General features: G+C 47.4%; 9 protein-coding genes across 9 annotated transcripts; 3 read left to right on the top strand and 6 right to left on the bottom strand.

Moving 5' to 3' along the window:
- Window positions 1-99: 99 nt before the first annotated feature.
- On the top strand, window positions 100-3,186 carry DEU56DRAFT_280505 (uncharacterized protein). Its single transcript, XM_041345450.1, has 22 exons — window positions 100-432; window positions 495-695; window positions 751-829; window positions 880-893; window positions 944-1,042; window positions 1,096-1,105; window positions 1,159-1,176; window positions 1,232-1,257; window positions 1,307-1,332; window positions 1,384-1,421; window positions 1,481-1,505; window positions 1,561-1,572; window positions 1,636-1,651; window positions 1,701-1,735; window positions 1,788-1,896; window positions 1,948-2,007; window positions 2,059-2,086; window positions 2,136-2,193; window positions 2,246-2,270; window positions 2,326-2,443; window positions 2,500-2,550; window positions 2,601-3,186. The coding sequence occupies exons 2-22, from the start codon at window positions 571-573 to the stop codon at window positions 2,691-2,693; spliced, it is 1,065 nt and encodes a 354-aa protein (XP_041209677.1). The 5' UTR covers window positions 100-432; window positions 495-570; the 3' UTR covers window positions 2,694-3,186.
- DEU56DRAFT_796804 (uncharacterized protein) lies at window positions 2,820-3,958 on the bottom strand. Its single transcript, XM_041352915.1, has 4 exons — window positions 3,828-3,958; window positions 3,656-3,778; window positions 3,477-3,605; window positions 2,820-3,424 (listed from the first exon to the last, which is right to left on the bottom strand). The coding sequence occupies exons 1-4, from the start codon at window positions 3,915-3,917 to the stop codon at window positions 3,236-3,238; spliced, it is 531 nt and encodes a 176-aa protein (XP_041209678.1). The 5' UTR covers window positions 3,918-3,958; the 3' UTR covers window positions 2,820-3,235.
- A 1,353-nt stretch (window positions 3,959-5,311) lies between these two features.
- Window positions 5,312-7,960, bottom strand: DEU56DRAFT_280580 (uncharacterized protein). The gene is made up of 7 exons (XM_041345451.1): window positions 7,449-7,960; window positions 7,190-7,392; window positions 6,635-7,142; window positions 6,292-6,573; window positions 6,154-6,238; window positions 6,003-6,103; window positions 5,312-5,948 (listed from the first exon to the last, which is right to left on the bottom strand). Exons 1-7 carry the CDS (start codon window positions 7,635-7,637, stop codon window positions 5,748-5,750), a joined length of 1,569 nt encoding a protein of 522 aa, XP_041209679.1. The 5' UTR covers window positions 7,638-7,960; the 3' UTR covers window positions 5,312-5,747.
- Window positions 7,961-8,459: 499 nt separating this feature from the next.
- On the top strand, window positions 8,460-9,338 carry DEU56DRAFT_280681 (uncharacterized protein). The gene is made up of 4 exons (XM_041345453.1): window positions 8,460-8,533; window positions 8,608-8,829; window positions 8,880-8,960; window positions 9,010-9,338. The coding sequence occupies exons 2-4, from the start codon at window positions 8,759-8,761 to the stop codon at window positions 9,212-9,214; spliced, it is 357 nt and encodes a 118-aa protein (XP_041209680.1). The 5' UTR covers window positions 8,460-8,533; window positions 8,608-8,758; the 3' UTR covers window positions 9,215-9,338.
- A 1-nt stretch (window position 9,339) lies between these two features.
- DEU56DRAFT_280678 (uncharacterized protein) lies at window positions 9,340-9,762 on the bottom strand. Its single transcript, XM_041345452.1, has one exon. The coding sequence runs from the start codon at window positions 9,726-9,728 to the stop codon at window positions 9,405-9,407; it is 324 nt and encodes a 107-aa protein (XP_041209681.1). The 5' UTR covers window positions 9,729-9,762; the 3' UTR covers window positions 9,340-9,404.
- Window positions 9,763-9,801: 39 nt separating this feature from the next.
- DEU56DRAFT_796819 (S-adenosyl-L-methionine-dependent methyltransferase) lies at window positions 9,802-11,654 on the top strand. The gene has a single exon (XM_041352916.1). It carries the CDS (start codon window positions 10,192-10,194, stop codon window positions 11,440-11,442), a length of 1,251 nt encoding a protein of 416 aa, XP_041209682.1. The 5' UTR covers window positions 9,802-10,191; the 3' UTR covers window positions 11,443-11,654.
- A 27-nt stretch (window positions 11,655-11,681) lies between these two features.
- Window positions 11,682-14,143, bottom strand: DEU56DRAFT_280742 (cytochrome P450). Its single transcript, XM_041345454.1, has 13 exons — window positions 13,806-14,143; window positions 13,622-13,751; window positions 13,378-13,566; window positions 13,175-13,326; window positions 13,006-13,121; window positions 12,832-12,946; window positions 12,763-12,776; window positions 12,520-12,709; window positions 12,417-12,473; window positions 12,336-12,360; window positions 12,143-12,268; window positions 11,944-12,090; window positions 11,682-11,884 (listed from the first exon to the last, which is right to left on the bottom strand). Exons 1-13 carry the CDS (start codon window positions 14,035-14,037, stop codon window positions 11,788-11,790), a joined length of 1,590 nt encoding a protein of 529 aa, XP_041209683.1. The 5' UTR covers window positions 14,038-14,143; the 3' UTR covers window positions 11,682-11,787.
- Window positions 14,144-16,452: 2,309 nt separating this feature from the next.
- On the bottom strand, window positions 16,453-17,618 carry DEU56DRAFT_734699 (uncharacterized protein; the record flags this gene model as incomplete). The annotated part of the gene is made up of 6 exons (XM_041348399.1): window positions 16,453-16,615; window positions 16,664-17,135; window positions 17,185-17,209; window positions 17,260-17,281; window positions 17,336-17,370; window positions 17,430-17,618. 6 exons carry the CDS (start codon window positions 17,616-17,618, stop codon window positions 16,453-16,455), a joined length of 906 nt encoding a protein of 301 aa, XP_041209684.1.
- Window positions 17,619-17,914: 296 nt separating this feature from the next.
- Window positions 17,915-18,995, bottom strand: DEU56DRAFT_796877 (uncharacterized protein). Its single transcript, XM_041352917.1, has 6 exons — window positions 18,890-18,995; window positions 18,664-18,819; window positions 18,528-18,596; window positions 18,457-18,467; window positions 18,160-18,393; window positions 17,915-18,106 (listed from the first exon to the last, which is right to left on the bottom strand). The coding sequence occupies exons 2-5, from the start codon at window positions 18,761-18,763 to the stop codon at window positions 18,301-18,303; spliced, it is 273 nt and encodes a 90-aa protein (XP_041209685.1). The 5' UTR covers window positions 18,764-18,819; window positions 18,890-18,995; the 3' UTR covers window positions 17,915-18,106; window positions 18,160-18,300.
- Between the last annotated feature and the right edge of the window lie 1,258 nt (window positions 18,996-20,253).

Below are 20,253 nucleotides of genomic sequence, written 5' to 3' on the forward strand. Positions count from 1 at the left end.
CGCAAGCTGTAACCCTCATGTAAGTGCCTTGTAACTCGTTATCGCGAATTACGGCGAGTGGAGTGCACGTGCGCGCTAGTAGGTGTGGAACTCAATCAGACGGTAAGTTATGGACTTGCCGCTATTCTCGGAACATACCGTGACTAGGCGTTTTTGGCTCGTTCAGTCTTGACGCTTCTGAGGTTCTCCAGTTTTCCCCAGCCCCGAGTTCTCACCCGGTCTCATAGTCTCGAGAAGGGACTCATGTACAAAAGTTGTCGTTTTATTCGGGAAACGACATTAGTTCTCCAAGAACTTGATCAGACCCCAGTACAAGTTGGACTCGCGGTCATATTTAAGATGTCGTGATGCGATCTTCTCGTCTGTCCAGAAAGATGCGATGGTGGACCTACGGTGTGCAAATATATCCGGCGGCTCTTACTTACCTGTCAGGTGCTGTTTCAAAACTGACACTGCACGGGGAAGTTAATTCCCCCGTCACCTATTGTGCCTAGGCTATGCAAGCAATTGACAATCGAAGTAAATCCTATACTAGGGATTATTGCTCAAGAATGGATCTACTTATAAGCTATGTCGCGGGTTTGGGCCTTCCCGGCGTCTTCTTCCGGTTCTCCCTCTGCCCCGCTGGTTATCTTTGCGATGTCTGTTGGTCTGACTTACGGAGCCATGCTCGTCGGTGGCTTGCTTGCCTTGGGGCGCGTGATCAAACTTGATGCAAAAATATGATCTATCTGACAAAACTCTTCATAGCTTGTCGGGTTGCGTTAATATGCAATTCATTGTATACTGCCGGGTATATTTTCGTGAGAGTTGGCGCACTAAGTCAATGGTACGGAACTTTGCCTTTCAAGTCTGCAGTTTTTTAATCATCTTACACAGGTCATTGTAATCTGGTACGTTCAAGCGCCTTGTTACATACGAGACGAATGTTAACGGAACTCAGGCTACTCGATCTGTCCCATTCTGCACTTGTGATAGTCGCCCTTTGGGATTCCATCATTGCGACTTATGGCGATCTGAGTAAACTTGACACGATCCCCTGGTACGTGTGATGTCATCAATTGCGATCAACTGTAAAATTGATACACCAATCAGGTGTATTGGTGTGAGCAATCACGTTTTGGACGTTTTGGACCGAATTGACGCAGCCCCAAATAGCCCGCGATCGAGCTTACTGTGCGTTCTCACACGTATGAAGCTGTGCAATGCTCACTGCTGGAATATTTGCCAGGCTATCATTACCTTCATCGTCCAATGGTTAGCTATCCCATACAAGGAAAATATGGTTCTGACCCGACAGCTTTAGCTTCTTTGCGCACCGAATCTATAAACGTTTCGTAATTGCTTTATTTTTGTTTTACAAACACTGATTTCGCTTTGAAGTGCAAAAGATGAAGATATTCACTATAGCGATTCCGATTGTGAGTTTCGTGTTTGAGAGTTGGCTACTTGACTTGAATGATGAAATTCCCGCTTGTAGGTTGCGATCGCTTGCGCTCGTTTAGGTGGGTACACGTTGGAAGTGCAATAATGCAAACTTTTTCTGACATCTCACTTCAGTCATGGCTAGCAGTAAGTTGTCAAGTACTGCACGTATGGTTCTCCCAATCACGCATGTTCTCTAAACTTTGCCAGTCACAATGACCGAGATGTCAGTGTTTAAAACACGATTGATAGCGACTGAAACATATTTTCCATAGGCTCAAATTGAAATCATACAGCACATACTTTCAACGTAATTTCTCATCTTTATGTGATTGGCAGCTTCAGTGTTGACATTCCGATAGATTTTAATTGGATCTTCACTATGGGCCTTTTACTTTCAGCACTTGTGGATGGCATGATCACACTTTCCCTTTGCTACTTCCTTCGCAAAAATCGACCAAAGTTCACAGAGTAAGTATATGGCCTTGACCACTGCGTAGCTGGCGTTTATTCGTCTTTTAGCACTATGCGTATCATCGACACCCTGACGTTCTGGACAATTCAGAATGGCTCGATGACAAGGTATGTTATCTAAACGCAGGCTATAAACCATGTCCTAAGGCCACCTTATAGTGCTGCTACCATCGCAACATTGATTTGCGTGAGCATCCCCAATGTTCTGTTCTGTTTCGATCACTCAAGTGTCACAGTGGAAAACAATGCCTGAAAACCGCATATTCCTAGGTCTTCACTTCGTTGTAGCAAAATGTAAGCCATTTCAAATTCTCATGAACGCATCTCATCTGGATTGTTGGAGCAGTATATGCAAACTCCCTTTTAGCTACGTGAGTCACATATTTGATGCGGTGTTTGTGGCTGCATATTAACCTGGTGTTGCAGTCTCAATGCCAGAAAGCAAATATGGACTGGAAAGCAATACTCTCCTACAAACAATCAGCCTATGCCGATCGTCTTCATGGAGGACTATCCTGAAACTTCGATCACGCAACAGGGATCGGTAAGTACCATTGACATCACGGGTCGAATGATATCTTACACCCTATACAACCACAGCTGCGGCTTGGTACTCCCCAAATGAAAGAAGCTCACCCACGGTCGAAATTGGTGCGTAGCTTTGCCATGTAATCTAAATATGACCTTATTAGCTATCGCAGATCCAAGTCAATGTCGAACATATCGTGGAATCCAAGGGTGACGATAGTATGGAGATGGATATGACAGACAGCGCTGCATGTAGCCCAGTCTGATGTCCTGTAGTTTGACCGCCTTCTTGATGACGTCCTCACGATCATTCACGACATGTATTTGGTATTAACATGCTACCTTACGTTGCCTGACATATGTCCTTCACTGTGTACTACCAATGCTAATGTGGAAGAACGAATACCCTTATTCTATACGGTTTGACTAGGGGAAACTAATGCGGAAGGTACCACGTACGTATCCTCTCATCCCTAAGGACTTGCGAGGCATCAACCTAATTTTCATGACATGCAAACCCTTGGGGTTTCAAAGACCAATGACATGAACCACACCCAATAATTAGTGCGCATCATTCGTAGTGTGCCGTCTTCTATACGAGACATGCGCAGATAGATTCGGTACAATTGCCTCCCCAAATATGAAGTTTGGCGGACGCGATGTCCATTCATCGCCGGTTCTAATGTCGTAGGCAGGTACCATGTGTGCAAAGAACCATTGCCATGTCTGCACCATTATTCGGTTCACGGTGCCCAAAGCGGGGACACAGGTCTAATCTGCTTGATATTATCATTGCTTCGTCAGTCAACTATCGACTTGCATTCTCACCATCGCTACCATTTCCTAAAATGTTCTCGAGAGACGTGAGGAACTCATCTTGAACTTCGCTACAGATTTTGGCTGCATTTCTAGCGATATGGCTTTTGAGTAGTTCAGCAGGGAGATCATGATCCGGACTGCCAACGTTAATACCCAATGAATCGACAACGCCCATAATCTCAAAAAGCTGTGTCAATGTTTATCAGTTGAAGAGACGATAAAGGTCTTACATCTTTCATCGCCTCACGAAATGAAAGGTCTTCTTCCGCAGCATTCGCAATTTCCACCATATGCTGGGGATCATTGAAAATTACCGTCCAGTGCAGCATAGTTGCAACTTTAAATAGTTTATTGCCATACTAGCAAAGCATGTCATTTCCAAGCCGACACGGATGAACAACGTATATACCTTTTCGTAGCCCTCCTTGAGGACACCTGGTGCGTCTATAAGAAATCTGAATGCGCCCAAGTAAAAGCTGCTGAAACAACGAGACGGGCCGAAGGAGCAGCCAACAGTCGGGAAAGCATCTAACTATATGAACATCAGCGTGACGACTCCAGCAAAATATAGAACTGCCTGCATTTAGGGTCCTGTGTCTCTTGGAAAAGAATACGAAAACAGGGATGACTCCCGAAGTCAGTAGAACGATAATTCTGGAGGAGTGCCACATGGACTCCGGGAGTTTGCGACATCGTTCATCCAAGGTTCAAGAATATATCGATTGCGTGGACTAATAACCTAGTGGAAACAATCGTCGTAAAATAGATAGCTTTGATCTCCGTTGGAAAGGGAAGAACTTCACATGTCCATTGGACATGGAACGCGAACAGACATTCCGTCATTCTAATGTGCACTTCACTGTCTCTGGATACGAGCATGTTCCTGAAGTCATTAATTACGGTCGGAGCGATATGCAAGAGAGCGGAAGGGAAACTTATCTATTAGGATGTAGCTCGTGGCTGGAGATGGCAGTAAGAGCGAGTACTAGCGAGTACCAATATGCATCATGATGGATGCGTTTCGCAGAATTCACTCTGCTCGAGGGGGATTCTCTAGCTAGGATTCTAGATGTTTCAAGTTACACTTTAAGGCGTTTCATCGGACTTCCACAACCCCATCATTCTGTGGAGCAGAAGCTAGCAGAAGTTGGGAGCGTTCGACTGGGACCTTCGGATCATCATCATAGTCACGGTAATCACCGAATGTTGATTGAACATTGACCTCAGTCTGTGGACTTCGAATTCCTGCCAGTGCACACGGCGTATTACTCAACTTGGGTTCGCCGTCATTCATCCCAACCTACTTTTTAGTAGGAATCGATCATGCTCGACCGCCCAATACTCGACGGTCGTTACTTGAAGAACGTTGTATGCCCGAGTCGCGCTCCAATGACAACACCGTGCAGGTCTCAGATCTACGATGATGGGAAGCAAGCGGGCAGCAGAGCTTGACGTGTGTATACAAGCCCGCTGCGATTCTGCACACGGTGAACGTTAACCTGACACGGCCGGTGTACAGTTTAGATGACTCATTACCCTTGCATTTATTGTCATTGGTCTGTGTTGTTATCTTGAAAGATAACACCATTTGGCTGGCGGCTGCTATTCGCCAACTACTCGCCCCATGCATATGTACTCCTCCACGAAAGGTACACGAAGTCGCATCACGCTAGATGTACAACGTGGGTGCCTACCCACCACTACCACTAGTGCGACTCACTTACGACCCACCGGCTTATTGAGGCCATCGACCTGCTTGTTATGAATGGGGCGGCCCTAGTAGTCCTACAGCGTGTGGATGCCAGGCACCCTCGGCAGAATTCACGCCACTAGTAGGGTGGATGTTGGAACGGAACCCGGTAATGGCGCACGCCGCGAACCCATGCCCCAACTCGGAACACGCAATGTTAACCGAACAACTGACGGTAGGTATTGCGGAGGTGGACTCGGAAGTGTCAGAATCAGTGCGGTTCAACTTGAACTGACACGCATGATCCCAGAATCGCTCCGTCTACTTTCAAGTTGTCGACCTCGTCCAGCTGATCCATATTTTGCAAACATAGTTGAAATGGATGTCAACAGGCAATATTGCGTGTAAGTGTAACTGCAAGCTCCTATAACTTGGCGCGGCTAGCCTATGAAATTGTAAGGTAGAGTTCAAACGATCACGCGCGGTGCGTCTTTCGTAATTCAACCTAATCGCACTTAATCCTCCTGCAGCCTAAACTAGAGAAGGACTTGTCATTTTATTTATCGACAGATGCGGCTACCGACATATGCTCTAAGATAACACGAGCAACAATAAAGCCGGGCGAATATGTATACAGTAGTACTAGTCCTGGCTATCAACATGAGTCAGTGGTTCATTAATGCGGCCCAAGTGTTGCGAGTAAGTAGGTGAGAAAGTCGATAAGGCATCATGAAAAGTAATGATCGTAAACCTATGTCCAGTGAATATCATACAGTGTCAGTGTTCGAAGAGTTCTATGCTCTTTCATCTCTTAAACGTTAACGAGAGCCCATCCTGTGGCAGCGCCAAAGGCGCCCACAGCTAAAGCGCACGTCATGCCAATGAGACTGCCACTCCACAGCTTAATGGGATTGGCGCCATTGAAGTTGATATACGTGGGCGTCGGTGTACCGAAAGAATCGCTATCTCCGTCACCGCCGGTTCCACCACCAGTTAAGTTTGCTCCGTTGGGCTAAAAAGACAAAAAGATGGTCAAAGTAAACCGAATAGCTCGAGGCTGACTTACCCCGATAGGTCGCGAGTTATCCGTGAATGCGCATTCGGAGGACTGGCACAGGCACGACCCGGCAATAGGATCCCAGAAAGGTGTGGAGCAGTTGGAAGGTACTGCAGAACATTGTCAGCGGAGCAATATAGATAAGAGTAAAATTAGTTACGTCTGTATCTCATCTGTTCGCCCGTTGGGACTTGCTGCGGTGGGTTCGGATTTGAAGGGGATACCTCTACTTGCGGGCAGCCATACTAGTTCGCCAATTAAGTCTAGACGAGCACCACGCTAGTCATGCATAACTTACGCAAGTGAAGAAAGGGAAGTCAGAAAAGTCACATTCCTCCAGGAGACCAGCTTCGTTCTGAGGAATACCATTGCAAATCTTGGTAGACGGGTCAACCTGCGGAGTCGGGCACTTCAAAGGCTCAAAGGAGTCTAGCTCCGATACAGGCACAGGGTTTCGGACCCAAGCAAGAAGCTGCTCGTTCGAAACGATCCAGACATCCTGCTGCATTTGAACCCAATCGAGGTATTCATTTATCATCTTGATCGTGCTGTTTGGGGGGTCAACACCGGGATAAGTGGTCTATATATAAATAGAATGGAATCAGCTAATATCTGGATATCGATGAACGGAAATAACTGACCGAAAGATGAATGGGATGGGTGTAGAGACCAACTGGTTGCCTATTACCAGCGTAATGATCTGTAAATGTATTTTTCATGTACTCAAATGTGGCACTGTCGTTTACGGCACTGGCCCCATTGGCAGTATCCAGCCAGGGGTCCATGAGGTGCGGACCGTCGACCCCGAGGTCGTCAAAGAATGCATACATAGGAATTTCCCAAAGGCCAGGGATCTTAGGTAGGCCCTTGCATATACCATCGACAGTCAGACAATCATTGGCAAGACCATAGTCCAGCGTATAAGGCCAGTACGCATCGGTACCTGGGTCGGTGACAGGAATTGATGAGGCGGAGGAAGAATCATATGTGAAATCAACATTCGCAAGGAGCTGCAAAGTCTGAGCGGTATAGTTTAAGTAAGGAGCACGGAAACCTTGGATGGCGTTCATCGGGATGCCAGCCAGTGCATTGAGAGCAATGATGTTGCCGTTAATCTCATCCGCCGGAGGTGAACCGACATGTGTCATCCTAAAACCAATGATCAAATGCACCGATGGTTAAAATGATGTACATACGTATGATCAGCGATTTCGTTCCCTGCAACGTACCAATCGGTGACGAGCGTGTAGTTGGTATAGTTAAGAGACGTGAAGTACGTCATCTTGATAGGGCAGCCGTTCGGGTTCTTCCGTTGAGCGAGGAACTGATTAACGGAGTCGATAGTATAGGACTGAATAGCATCGTCGGCAGTGAAGACAACGAATTGTGGTACGTCCGACTGGAAAGTTGCCCGTCAGAAACGGTGCATGGCAAAAGCATAATTCAAACACTTACAGGAGAAAGACCACCTGGGGGACTCGTGCTAGCACAATTGCAGTTGGGCAACTGGCATTGGCTGGGATCGCATGAGTACCCAGCAGCAGATGAGCTGCTGGTTGGACCAGATATGGAGCCGTCTTGAGCGGTCACCACTGGCACCTGTAGTGCTATACCAAGCACTGACAGCAGCGCGAAAATCCGCATCTATCTAAGAAAAAAAATTGATAGACCAGGAGCGGTGGGGGTCAACGAATGTAAAAAGAAAAGAGCGAAAATGCTTGACAACGTGCTAGTGGTGAAGCAACCTGTAAATATCAGCGGGGAGGCGAAAAAGAACGCACTTAGATGACAAATATTTCGTTAACGCTACTATATTACCTTTTAACGCTCGTCCTCGTGTGATACGGCGACCAGCGACGTAAAGAACTCCTCGGAGCCCTCATACTTATGGTGTTACACTTGCAGATCATCGACGGTTAGTATCAGATGAAGAGATGATCCGCTCCTGACTCGGAGCTGGCTGTGTGCATCACTTATTATAGCAAAAACACTTGGCATGGGGATAAGTAAAACCTCCCGCGACTTTGCTAAGCTTTGCTAGCCTAGGCGGCCTATTAATAGGTTAGAGCCTATGTTCCAAATCGGTAAACATCACGTGATATGTGCCCTAATACCTTGTTGATGCTTTTTTTTCTTCTTCTCAAACGCACTCAAGTCAAATTGCAGACCAGGCTTGCGATCACGCTGGTTTGCGCCAAAGTAGGGCGGACACGAACGCTTGCACGTCTCAGTGCTTTTGCTTTTTCTCCCGCCTTGTCTAGGAGTTGAAAGCAGGCCGGTGGTTCATACAGACATCTCATCCTCGTAACCACACACATGATATTGCTAGCAGTGTATGTATTTAACTGGATAATGATGACCCCGTTGTCACAAAATGGCTGTGGAACTGCTACACTCGCCGATTTTCCTGTAATTTAACACGCAATCGGTGGATCACTTTGACGGACTTTGGAGTATGATGAAGGCAATTTTCCATTCCAATACCACTCAGGTCACCAACATTTACTTGTAGCACGCAAGCGATTTCCTCGGATAATCAGGTCTGCATCAGAACTCGTTGGCGAGTGCGAGCATGGCTTTTTTGTCTTGATCAATACTTATCATTCGTCTTCAGACTGGAGTTGGCTGGTCCAAGACTTGTCGCGTTACACAAGTCCTTGACGTTATGATGTCATCCGTTTGAACCATCCTTGCGGGAGTATAAAGGAGGGGAAAGTTCTTTTGCCAACTTAACAATACTTCGTCCCTTCTATCACACAATCAAAATGTCAGCACGTTCAGGAGCTATGATGTCCAACGTTGGGAATCCTCAGGTATACGAAGCGAATGAGCAAAGGCGAGTCCCGAACTAAGCACATTCATCTTGATCTCTGATAGATTCAGCAGAACGTCAAAACAAACAGACAAGAACCCGAAAAAGAAGTATGATGAGGGACAGGAACACGCACACCAGGATCTTGACTCCAAGTATGATCCCAGTCTTCTGACACTGCTTCAAAATTTACAACTGTCTCAGAGACGAACGGAGCATAGGCAACAGACTCGCCGCTGCCCTCAAGCACTCACGTAGCGAAGAATCAATGAACCCCTTCGCGGATCCTAACGTCAATCCTCTTGGACCAGCCATTTCTCATGGAAACGAGCCATCAAAAGGAGCCAAGGTGGATGCAGAACTCAAAGCCGAGGAAGAGGAATTATTGAGGCGGAAGGGGAAGGCATGATTGTGTATGAGCCGAGCATATCCAGAGCTAATTTTGCTGGGCGTGTTGTACTGCATTTGTACGCTATAGTCAGGACTAGAATCTGCCGTCTGAACGGGCATTTGAGAAACCGCAAATTGTTGCAAACGATGATTGAAGTTACCTTGGTTCAAGGATCACATGCATACCCATCCACGATTACTGTCTAGTGTCATTCCTCTGCGTTCTCCTCTTCCTCTACTTCATCATCGACTTCAGCTTTTACAGACTTTTCTTTTCCAAGTTCTGCATTTCCTACTGCATCCCTCCAAGCAGTCAACTCTTCTCCGAGTTTTGTGCGAGCTTCTGCAATCGATGTTCGCAGCGATGCGTAATATCTCTTCAGCTCCGAGTCGACGTCTTCCTTCGACTCTGCGGGCAGAGATGCGACAGGAAACCTATGGGTCGTTTCATGCGAGAGGGATGGAGGAGCCACCGTAGATGGCGGCGGGACAATTTTGTAGGTCACCGTGAGCTCTCTGGACTGAACACTCATGTTATATGGCTTGCTGATGCGTCGATTAATCGACGACCCGGATGCTAACAACCCTACCGTTATCTTATCTTATCTCTGATCAATCACTGTTACACTCCGATCCGAAAAATCTTTGCAAACAACGTGCCTGTCTCTTTCTCCCAACTCTACGTCTCTCACCATGCTGTTCCCGATGCTTCTCCTTATTCAATAGCAACGCAGGCTCTAGCTTACTTTTTGTAAAGAGCCTGCGTTGTTTTGTAGAGACTAACTCTTTTTTTCAACGAACATAGACATATAGAAGTCATTCGCTATCGAGACCATTTTCTCTGGGATACATTGAACGATATAGATCTCATTGTGCACATAGACTTGGTGCACCAATACCCCTGCTAGACTGTCTATCGAAGTTTCGTTTATCGGCCCACATCATTATAATCGACATCGTATTCAACGCATACCGTATATCCCATCCGGACGAATCATGGCCAACTTCCGTGCTCCAACTTCCTTTCTTCCACCACTCTCTGTACTTTCCACCCACACCACCGCATCTGTGCAAGATGCTTTGCAAGACTTGAAGGATCTTTACTTCCCCGCCGCACCGCTCTCTCCGAAGAGGACGTGGTCAATAAATGCTGTACCTGCGCTGAAGCAGGACATATCTGACACGGTACACGTGCCTCGCCCAAAGCGGACGGGACGCTTGAAACACATCGATGGCGTCCCGGACTCCGGTTATGCCTCCGAAGAAGACGAGGCAGAACTGGATGGAGATCTAGAAAGCGAAGTTGAAGGCTTAGACGTCGACGTCCTGCGCTCAGACGAGCTTGAGCGAAATTTTGCCATCAAATGGCTCACAGGCCTCATAAAGCGATCTGATATGTGGATGCACGCACTCGACAGCGCCGCAGAACAAGAAGAGCACATACGTCTATCCGTTATAGAGGAAGCAAGCAACCTTCTTGCACGGTTTTCCGGTGACGACGAGCAGCAAGAGGATGATACTCTCACGCGACAATTCAGGTTTCCTTTTGGTACCGGAGGCAAGGTCATCACGATCGAGCTAAACGATGCTCCACTCACGCCAACGGATCACACTTCCGTTGGTCTACAAAGTTGGGCAAGCGCTATCATTTTCGCTGAACGTATTTGTGCGGATCCAACTCGATACATGAGCGCCCCACAAGGAGCTGCCCCCTTGCGCATTCTTGAGCTAGGTGCAGGCACAGGCCTTCTCAGCATCGCTGCCGCCCGACTTCTCGATCGCATGGGAGTCAATGCCACAATTGTTGCAACAGACTATCACTCCGCGGTCCTCCATAACTTACTGCAAAATGTGCAGACCAATAATGTCTCCGTCCAAATCGAGTCACTGGACTGGTCCAGACCGCCTCCTCTCGAGCCGTACGATGTTATCCTTGCTGCAGATGTGGTGTATCACCCCGAGCATGCGAAGTGGATCAAAGATTGCGTGGAGAAAGCGCTACAGAAGGGAGGAGTGTTTTGGTTGATTATCGCGATGCGTTCGACAGGGAGGCATGAAGGCTTGTGGGAAACTGTGGATGACGTATTTCCAGACGGGGGATGTGGATTTTTGAGAATTGAAGGATGTGGTGGGGAGATGAAGCTGGCGGTGGTGCAAAAGGAGGATGTGGGGCGTCGCGAGGGAATTGGTCGTGCGGATGAAGTTGGGTACATGTTGTTTGAGATACGTTGGGTTCCTTGTCGCTAGTACTACTGCTGTTGAAGATTAGATTAAAGGGCGAAACATGCTATATAGGCACATACTACTAGACTAACCCCGTCTTCTCAATCGCTCAAACCACAAAGTCTTGGCACATGGTATGCAGGATGAACTCGATTGCATGTCTCGAGCTGCAATGTACTCATGACGACGATAATGTCCCTCTAGTTTGTCGATCCGATAGCTGTAATTTACTCATCTCTTTTCGATAAGAAAAATGATATGACCCAGTTGTGCAATGCGGACATGAATTCTTGTAAACAAGCCAACTACAGGAAACGGCTGCACACCCTCCGTAATTTCACAGCTCAGCCTTTTCAAGACAGCATTCACTCACTGGCCAGTTGTGTCAGCCTTCCACATCGTTCGCACCTGCTCTTCCCTAGCTGAAGATACACTCCGTATGGAGCATGGGAAGTGTTCGGGATGGCTGTTGCGAGCCATTCAACACCGTCAGATTCCTGAGTCACAGATAGATGGAGGACCAACATTGAAAGGCCAGTTATGAATTGGGGCTTAACGTCAATGTCCTTGCCATCCTTGTCTTGTGCTTTTGTGATCTCGATAGTTGATAGAATCGACACGACAGACGCCCATATGGAGTTTTCTGCGAAGAAACGGCCTGGGCAAATCCTTCTTCAAGCGTATCGTCAGTCGCACTTCTCAAAACCAAGAAGACATCGTGAACCTTCCGAAACCAAAGCTGAAATGCGTGTACGCTGGTTCATCTTTCAACGTTCCGTCTGCAGTAAAATGACGATCAGGATCAAAATGCGATGGATTGGGGTATATTTCTTCATCGTGACCCATGGCCCTATGGAAGTAATTAGCCACAACAAAGACTCACGAGGTAGAGACGACAATGATCCCCCGGTACCCACCATGCATTCAATATCACGACGGAACCTGTTAACCTCGTTGAGAAACATGATCAGAAGCTCGTGACACTGGTAGTAGAGCACCTTTGGGAATGAAGAACCCATCATAAATATCATCGCGTAAAGTTTTATGCGGAACGCCTAACGGAACGTGTCAGATTGCTTTAATTCCTCCCCCGGGGCTTACCGAGAGGTACAATAGGCTCCCATCTAAGAATTTCACGACAGATCGCTTCAATGTAAGGCAATGACTTCTTGTCCTGGAAAGTTGGAATTTTGTTGCGTCCGCACACTGCGTCGATTGCTGCTCTAGCGCGAGTCTGGACATCCGGGTAAAGAAGCATTGCCAGTATGAATGAGTGTATGGTTGACGAGGTCTGCAATTGGCATCTGTAAGCGTTTCTTCATAAAGAGAAATGGTTTGTGCTACTGTCTCAGACCCGGCTGAAGAGCAAAGAGTTTACTACTATGAAGACTTAGGGCCAATATGATGTCTCACCAGAGTATGCAGTCACGGCAACCTCCTTCATCAACTGTTCATGTGCACGAACTTGACTTGTGTCCCCCTGGCTCAGGAAGTCTGAAACCATAGACGGACGAGCTACATTTTCTGCCTGGCAGAGAAACCATCAAACAATTCTCTCCAGAGTCCAAGAATCTCGGATGTACTCACCAATTGCTTTTTCACATATTTGAAGGGTGTATCCATGATATCCTTGATCAATCTACGACATTCCGGGGCCCGTTTCTTGTACTCCCCCCCTGGCACAAAAGACGGGAGCCAAATCACTGAAGAAACCTACATGTTCATAACGCAATCCCCAAAAATACAAAATACTCACGAAAAGGGAAAAACATTTGCATGGCTGCTCTTTCAGGAGATAGAACTTGATTAGCGATCTCGATGACCCTCTGAGCGGAAGTTACGAAGGGATCATCCCTTGGCTTGGTCTCGTATCCATACGTGACTGCCAAAATGAGAGACGCCGCAAATCTGTTTTATATCAGACAGAGTAGACATGGAAAATCGCAGCTGGGGACCAACGTAGTGAGGTGTTGTTCCATATCCTTGGGGGCATCCAAAAGATTAACAACGAGCTCGTGAGCCTTGCGGAGATACAGATCCTGGTACGAATTGGATGCTTCGATACGCAGTACCTGATGATAAAGTTTGCGGTGGATGCGGAATGTATCACCATATGGCATGAACCCAGTGTTAAATGACAATCCAAAACTGTTCTCAGTCAGTCACTCGATAGCTCCTTCATGAAGACACAACTCAGGCTTACTACTCGTTTGTAGGGACGACAGGGCGATCAGAATATATTGCCGAGCGTTTGTCTACAATGGCCCTGGCAATTTTCTCGGAGTTAATAATGATGAAGTGCTGGCTAAAAAGGCGTGCGTATACAATATCGCCTGGAATTCGAAGCTAAGCTGCGAACTTTGTATGACCAAGTGGGACCAACAAACCATATTGCTTTCCCCACTTAACATAAGTTAGCCATGGACGATCTAGATCAATATCGAGGACATTGCCCACGAAAGGTAGCAAGCGCGGTCCGGGTGGGAGTGCCATACCATTGGCCTTCTTTCGTGTTGTACGCCATCCTTCTGTAACGATTGCACAGACGATTGCGACAATGATGTAGATTCCAATCATAATGAGAGGGTGATGAACGCAAGTACCGCTGGCAGCAAGCATCCTTTATACTTATTCCGATCCGAAGTTTGTAGGAAGTTGATGCCCTTGTAGTAATGATCACGGCATACTTCTGCGGTCCTACACAAAAAGTTGCGTTCAACCATCAGGAAAAAATCGAGCTTATGAGCCTTGCGGAGATACAGATCCTGAGTAGAATTGAAAACTTCGATATGCAATACTTGATGGTAAAGTTGGCGGTGCATGTGGAATGTATCGATAGACTGACTCACTAGATTGCGTGCGCACACGATGGCTGAGAAATGATGTACGTAGCTTGCAGCCATGACATGATAATGGAACGCATGTCCGGGTGCCAGCAGGCATCTCTTATCTCAAAGGATTGTACGAACCTTGTTGAACAATCCCAACCTAAACAGTTGCATACGAATTTTCAATTCGAAGTTTGGTGTCGTGCCGCAGCCGGGCCTAAAAGCGGTGTTGGCGCTCGGCATCTGCCGCACTTTCGCTCTCGACCGCCATGTTCTCAGCTTCATGCCAAATGGAAGTGTATCCGATAATCACTGGCACCTCCTGATAAAGATGAACCGCAGAAAGTACTTGAACTCATCCAAAATTTGAAAGGATCTTTTTGACGGCGCTCCACGATGGTTGACGACAGAATGGGAGGACATTCCTGACGCCAAGTGCATCACATCTTAGATATGACATCTGTGCCTGTGAGTACACAAGTGTTCAATCTTCCCGTCGTGCTGTCACCCAGTACTACATCTACTCGCGGCCAAAACGATATACTTAGATGAGGGGTACAAGACGGTGGCCCAGGCTCATCAGGCTCTGATCCCCGATCATTTTTATTTTCTCGGAGAATGTTGGGACAAAGAATCCGATGACAAGCTTTAAATAGGTGCGCGTGTCGTCCACAGCTGAGGACATGACGATTAACAATTGTCATTTGGAGCAAGAGGCTGCGGCGCATGCCGAGCGCCCCATGGTGCCCCGCCGCCTTCATAGGTCGCCGTTCTGTTGGAAAAAATGCGCGCATGGTGCTACACGTTATCGATAACAAGTATGCACTTTCTTGAAGTACTACTGCAACTCGTAGATCATCGTCTACCGACCGTCGGTAACAATGTTTACCATCGGCTGTTAGCTTAAGCCGCCCCGAATCCAAGGCAACAATCGGACTCCCCGAGAGGTCGTGCGAGGGTGAGCTCATGCCAGCTAACATTTACAATCAATTTGCTCGTCGTGCACCGTCACAGTGGTCACCTTGACCACCCGCCAATGGCGGCTCAGATTTGCATATAACAAACCTGTAATTGGTTCTTGTGACCAGGGAGACTTACTCACTTGTCACCAACTGCTTGTTGCTGCAAGTCCTTTAGGGATTCACCATGAATGGGCTGTGCTAGACCAATATGCAAATTCATTGCGTTACACACAGGTTAGTTGCCATCCAATCCAAGGCTGTCCGCATTTACCCATGAAAACACAACCTTGGTTGCATGTACCACGTGGCATGGCATGGATGTTCAATGCTGCTATCTAACTCCCTCGTACAGTAGTAAATCCCTTTCTTCAAATATAGCAGGCTTAGCGATCTCTTCCGGCCTTTTACGACCCCGTTGTGCTTTCGTTTGTCCCTATCGTGTCTTCGTGACACGTCGAAAGCGGTTTATCAGCAGAGTGTGTCCGAGTGAAAATCCTATATGATGCAGCTGTCTTCCTTTGTCCTGCTTACCCTCAACTCCTCGATTACCAGCTGCTATGGTAGGCCCATTGAACAATCCCTCATGCAGTGCTAGTGTCTCCATGACTCGCACTAGAGAAGTTTTTACAAGCAACTTGGAAAACCAGGACGAGGAAATGTACAGTGCCCCAGAGGATGAGGAAATGGGACAGACGATTGAAGTGGTATGTTAGGCATCCTGTGTGGAGGTGGGGTGCGCGTCACGCTAAAATATTAAATTCAGAGCTTCGAAGAAGCCCATATATGTGACTCTGAGACGAGCACTTTGGTTTGTGTATTTTCGCGTTGAGGTGACTAACGATGCTGATGGTGATATGTTGTCTTGTTAGGTTGATTTCGGCAAGGATGTTCAGAACCGTGATTCGCTGGTAAGGGAGAAGCCTTGCATACCTTTCGAAGAGGCAAACCTTTGACAATTCCCGTAGGAGACATATAACGACGAGCGCGACACGTCTACATCTGAGATTGATACAGCAGAGGCTCAAATGTTGGATGCAGATGATAGGGCGTGGGACAGCCCTTCGCTCACGCAAGATTTTGAGCGCCTTAAGGCAATAGTGCTAGCTTTATTTTCTTTAAGAAGAGCGGCGCGACGTAGATGAGCAGCTTGTTAATCATATTCCCGATTTGCGATTCGTATAACCGCGTACGCAACACATTGTAAAATACTCACCAATTCATGAAGCAACGTACGAGCGTCGTGGCTAACCAAATCTCTGCTTTGCCAGCTGTTGGAACATGTCCATTGTAGCCTTGTCCTTCTCTCGCAAGGCCGCAGCACGTTCGCGAACAACAGCAGTTTTGTCTTCTCTCCCTGCACCACGCTTCTCCTCGAATCGTTTCCGTGCTGCATCTCGCCGAGCAATGCTATTATGATGTCAGCGTGAAAAAGAAAATAATAAACCCAAAACATACTGGTCCTTGAAACTATCCCCACCACCAAGGAGGGTCGACTCGTCGGCTTCAAAGCCGTCATCACCTTTCTCCCTAAATGCACGGTCATCCTCTCTCTTGGCGCGTTTCTTTTCCAGCATACCCTCCTTGCCGACCTCTTTCGGCCCCACCATGTCCTCGATGCGCTCCTTCGCCTCCGCGCGATCTCGTTTGCGCTTCACGTTATGTTCCGCTGCTTGATATTCTGATGCAGCTTCCCGGGCGAGGACCCGATCTGACGCAGAAGGGAGAGTTGGGCCATGAACGCGGCTCCGACTTCCACCGGTATTGGATGAACTAGTAGCACGTCGGTAGGTCGCAGAATCAACTTCTTCTCGAACGGCTTTCAGGGTTCCTGCATCCACACTTGAGCCCTTGGATGCGAACGACCATTTGTAAGCTGTTTGGTTGGCTGCCGATGATATGTGGGATGAGGCCTCGGAGTATAGGGACTCTAGACATCGGTCAGGATTGGTCACTGTGAGATATAGAAGAAGGCTCACTCGGTAATTTCGCTCTGTTCCATGCCTTGAATTGCGCATTCAGTTCACATTCGTGTAGTTCATGCATTTTCTTACCTTGACAAACTTTCGAAAGTAGCTGCCATTCCTCTTGAGCAACCTCGCAAAGAAATACCTTGATAACGACACTCACCTCCTAGCTTTCTCACTCGAGAGCTCGTCAAAGTACTACCAGGTAGACACCTTAGCATTTTTCTTGATTCATCAAATCCTAGCATAGGACAGACCTTGTTTTTCTCCTCCTTTAGCCATATTCTAAACTCTGTGTTTTTCAAAAAGTAGTCGGACTCCGATATGGGTGCGATGCCTTGTGGGAGGTCGTTGCCACTTTCCGGGGTGGGCGAGCGGTCTCTTCTGTCTCTGGAACGCGAGTGGTCTCGACGTGGACGGCGCTCGTGATCTCTATGAGAAGGCATATCTGGGTCGTTGGGACTCGGAGTTGCACGTAGCGTGGTGTCGTGACTAAGGGTGACCACTGACCACGATGATTATCGCACAGTGCTAATAACCCCTTCTCTGTATGCAACGTCGATGATAGATCTATAGCAGATCTGGAAAACCACAGACAAGTCTAGACAGATCTAGAGTTGGTTATACAAGGGCTACTACGTAGCATAGTACATACATTCAGTGACTCCAACAGTCGCTTGAATGGGACATAACGAGGGGTCGATTGACCCCCGCTTGCACTATCAATTATTGAATCATCATCAAGTTGACTCTACGGCGAGGAACAACAACTCGAAAGGATATTTTCTCCTCCTCTAGGTCTACTATCACCCGATCTTCAAAGAAATCGCATAGAAGTCATCATCGCAGGCTCATCCATCAGCGGCCTCGCACTACACTACTTCAATTGCTTCAACATTGTCATTTTCAAACAAAGTCCTGTCATGCTTGCAAGGTCATTCAATCCTCATGCTCGTCATGTTTTCGACTTAAATTTGACATGTATAGATCACCACAGGTCTTCTTGAAAAATTCGGCGAGAAGCGCGTCGTTGACAGTGACACCCTGATCACTGATATGTCGATGCCGCACTCAGATGTCTACGACCAATTCAAAGCATATTGTTCTCTCTTCTGGACCAACTAGGCCTCATACTTTAATTGCTCTTATACTCGCACACTCATGGGTTTTAGTAGTTTCTGACTGCAATAGATGTATTTCCCAAGAAGTATGAATCGACCAGTGCGTAATGCAAACAAATTCATTTGTCTACCTCGCCGATCTCAACCGTGACGGATCTTTCAGATGAACTACAGGCGAGGGTCAATTTATAGCTCGAGTCGGTGGGTGATGTCTGACCTGTGTTCTACTGACAGCTTTAACGCATCTTGTGGTTGCACCGTCACTGATTCCGTGGCTTGCATTTCCCGTTCTGCGACAAGCCAGTCAGTCGTGTCCACTAGGTTCGCCGTGGCAAAAAGAAAGGGATATTCACTTGACACCTGGCATCAGGTCCACATTCGTCAAAGCCCTCGTTGCACTCGTTTGTACCATCAGCGCTAACAGATACAGCAAGCGCAACGAAAATAGCGATCAGTGTCAAAAAACGCATGATGAATATGAGAGTTGTGAAGGTCTCGAGTTGGGTTGTTCAGAATCGCAGTCTTGGTATTTATGCTTTTCTACATGATGCGTTTGCTGCACTATCCGTGATATTCGCTTCGCTTCTACATGACAGAACGAGCCAACAGGTTGAATGGTCAGCCTCTTTTCGCGTCCGGTAAGTGTCATGTCATTCGCCTAAGGCTCCATTCCAGAGACTGGCAGACTCCGGCACTTAACTTGTTGAGGTAAGCTCCTCCAAAGAATTTCAGTATCACGCAAGCATTGGTTGACTCCAAGTTCATTTCGAATCCCCTTGACTCTACATATCGCTACCTGTACATGCATTCCGGGTTGTGCCTCGGTGTTTATGCTTTCCCTTTGTACATTTCCTGCATTATCCATGTTATTCGCTTCCCTACGGGACGCAACACTCAATGAGTTGAATGGTCAACCTTATGTAAAAGTTCGCGTCCCCGGCTTGTGTCATACTTCACCTAACGCTCCATTTCAGATAGCACTGACAAGATCCGGCACTATAACATAACCCGTCGAGGCAAGTTACACACAGGAACGATGTTAGCATCACCTACTACTGCAAGTTTTTTTTCAATGGTCGACTCGAAGGAGTCCACGCCGATCCTGGACACCCGCAGATGGAAATCCACCCCTCGACATATTGTCACTTGTATATGGGTCCCCTCTGGTGTGATCGTCATACTACTGTGTTTCCGTTAGACGCTGGAGTGTATACCAGCCGAGTTTGGAACCGCTGTCAAGCTAAAGAGATGCGTTCGACCTACATCTGCCGAATACCAGAGGAGTCCATACTCCCCGGAACCTAGTATCATAATTGCATGATTGTCATGACGAGAGGCATCAAGGTTCTGATCGCAATGGTTTGGACACTCGACACTGTCTTGGAGGTCCTCACACTGTATCTTGCTATCCGGATTGCTGTGAAACACTTCCGTGAACTGCCACGATCATCGGCACCAGGAAGGACCGTCATCCGGGACAGTCCCATGGTGTCAATTCAAAATCTATGTAGCCTACCTTGCGAGGCGAGCCCGCAAATTGAACGCCATAACACCTTTCTGCCGAATTACCGGACATGCTGTTGCTTGCCTCCAGATTGGTATCCTCTCCCGAGCTGTGGTACGCTGATCTATTACTGACATCGGCATCCACTGCTCATCATTTCCAGAGCTCAGCTATATGGTGGTGTCCTTCAGATTCGTACAGATGCTGTGCTGGGTCCACGTCTCATCCTTTGTGTTCGTGTTTATTGATATTACACAAAGCTCGTGGTCGACTCCGACACAGGAACTGGCATGAGTTCAATTGCTTTCCAAGAGGGCGTACATGTATCAACTGGTAGTAGTGTGTAACGCTGTGAATGCTTGTCGGGTGGGAGCAGGAGTTCGAAAGTTCAAATCTCGTCGTGGTATCTATGATAAGTTACGAGCTAGGAGTGAGATACAACGCCTAAACGCACAC

This window comes from Suillus clintonianus, assembly GCF_016758775.1.
Source record: "Suillus clintonianus strain FC179 chromosome Unknown DEU56scaffold_26, whole genome shotgun sequence".
NCBI lineage: Eukaryota > Fungi > Basidiomycota > Agaricomycetes > Boletales > Suillaceae > Suillus > Suillus clintonianus.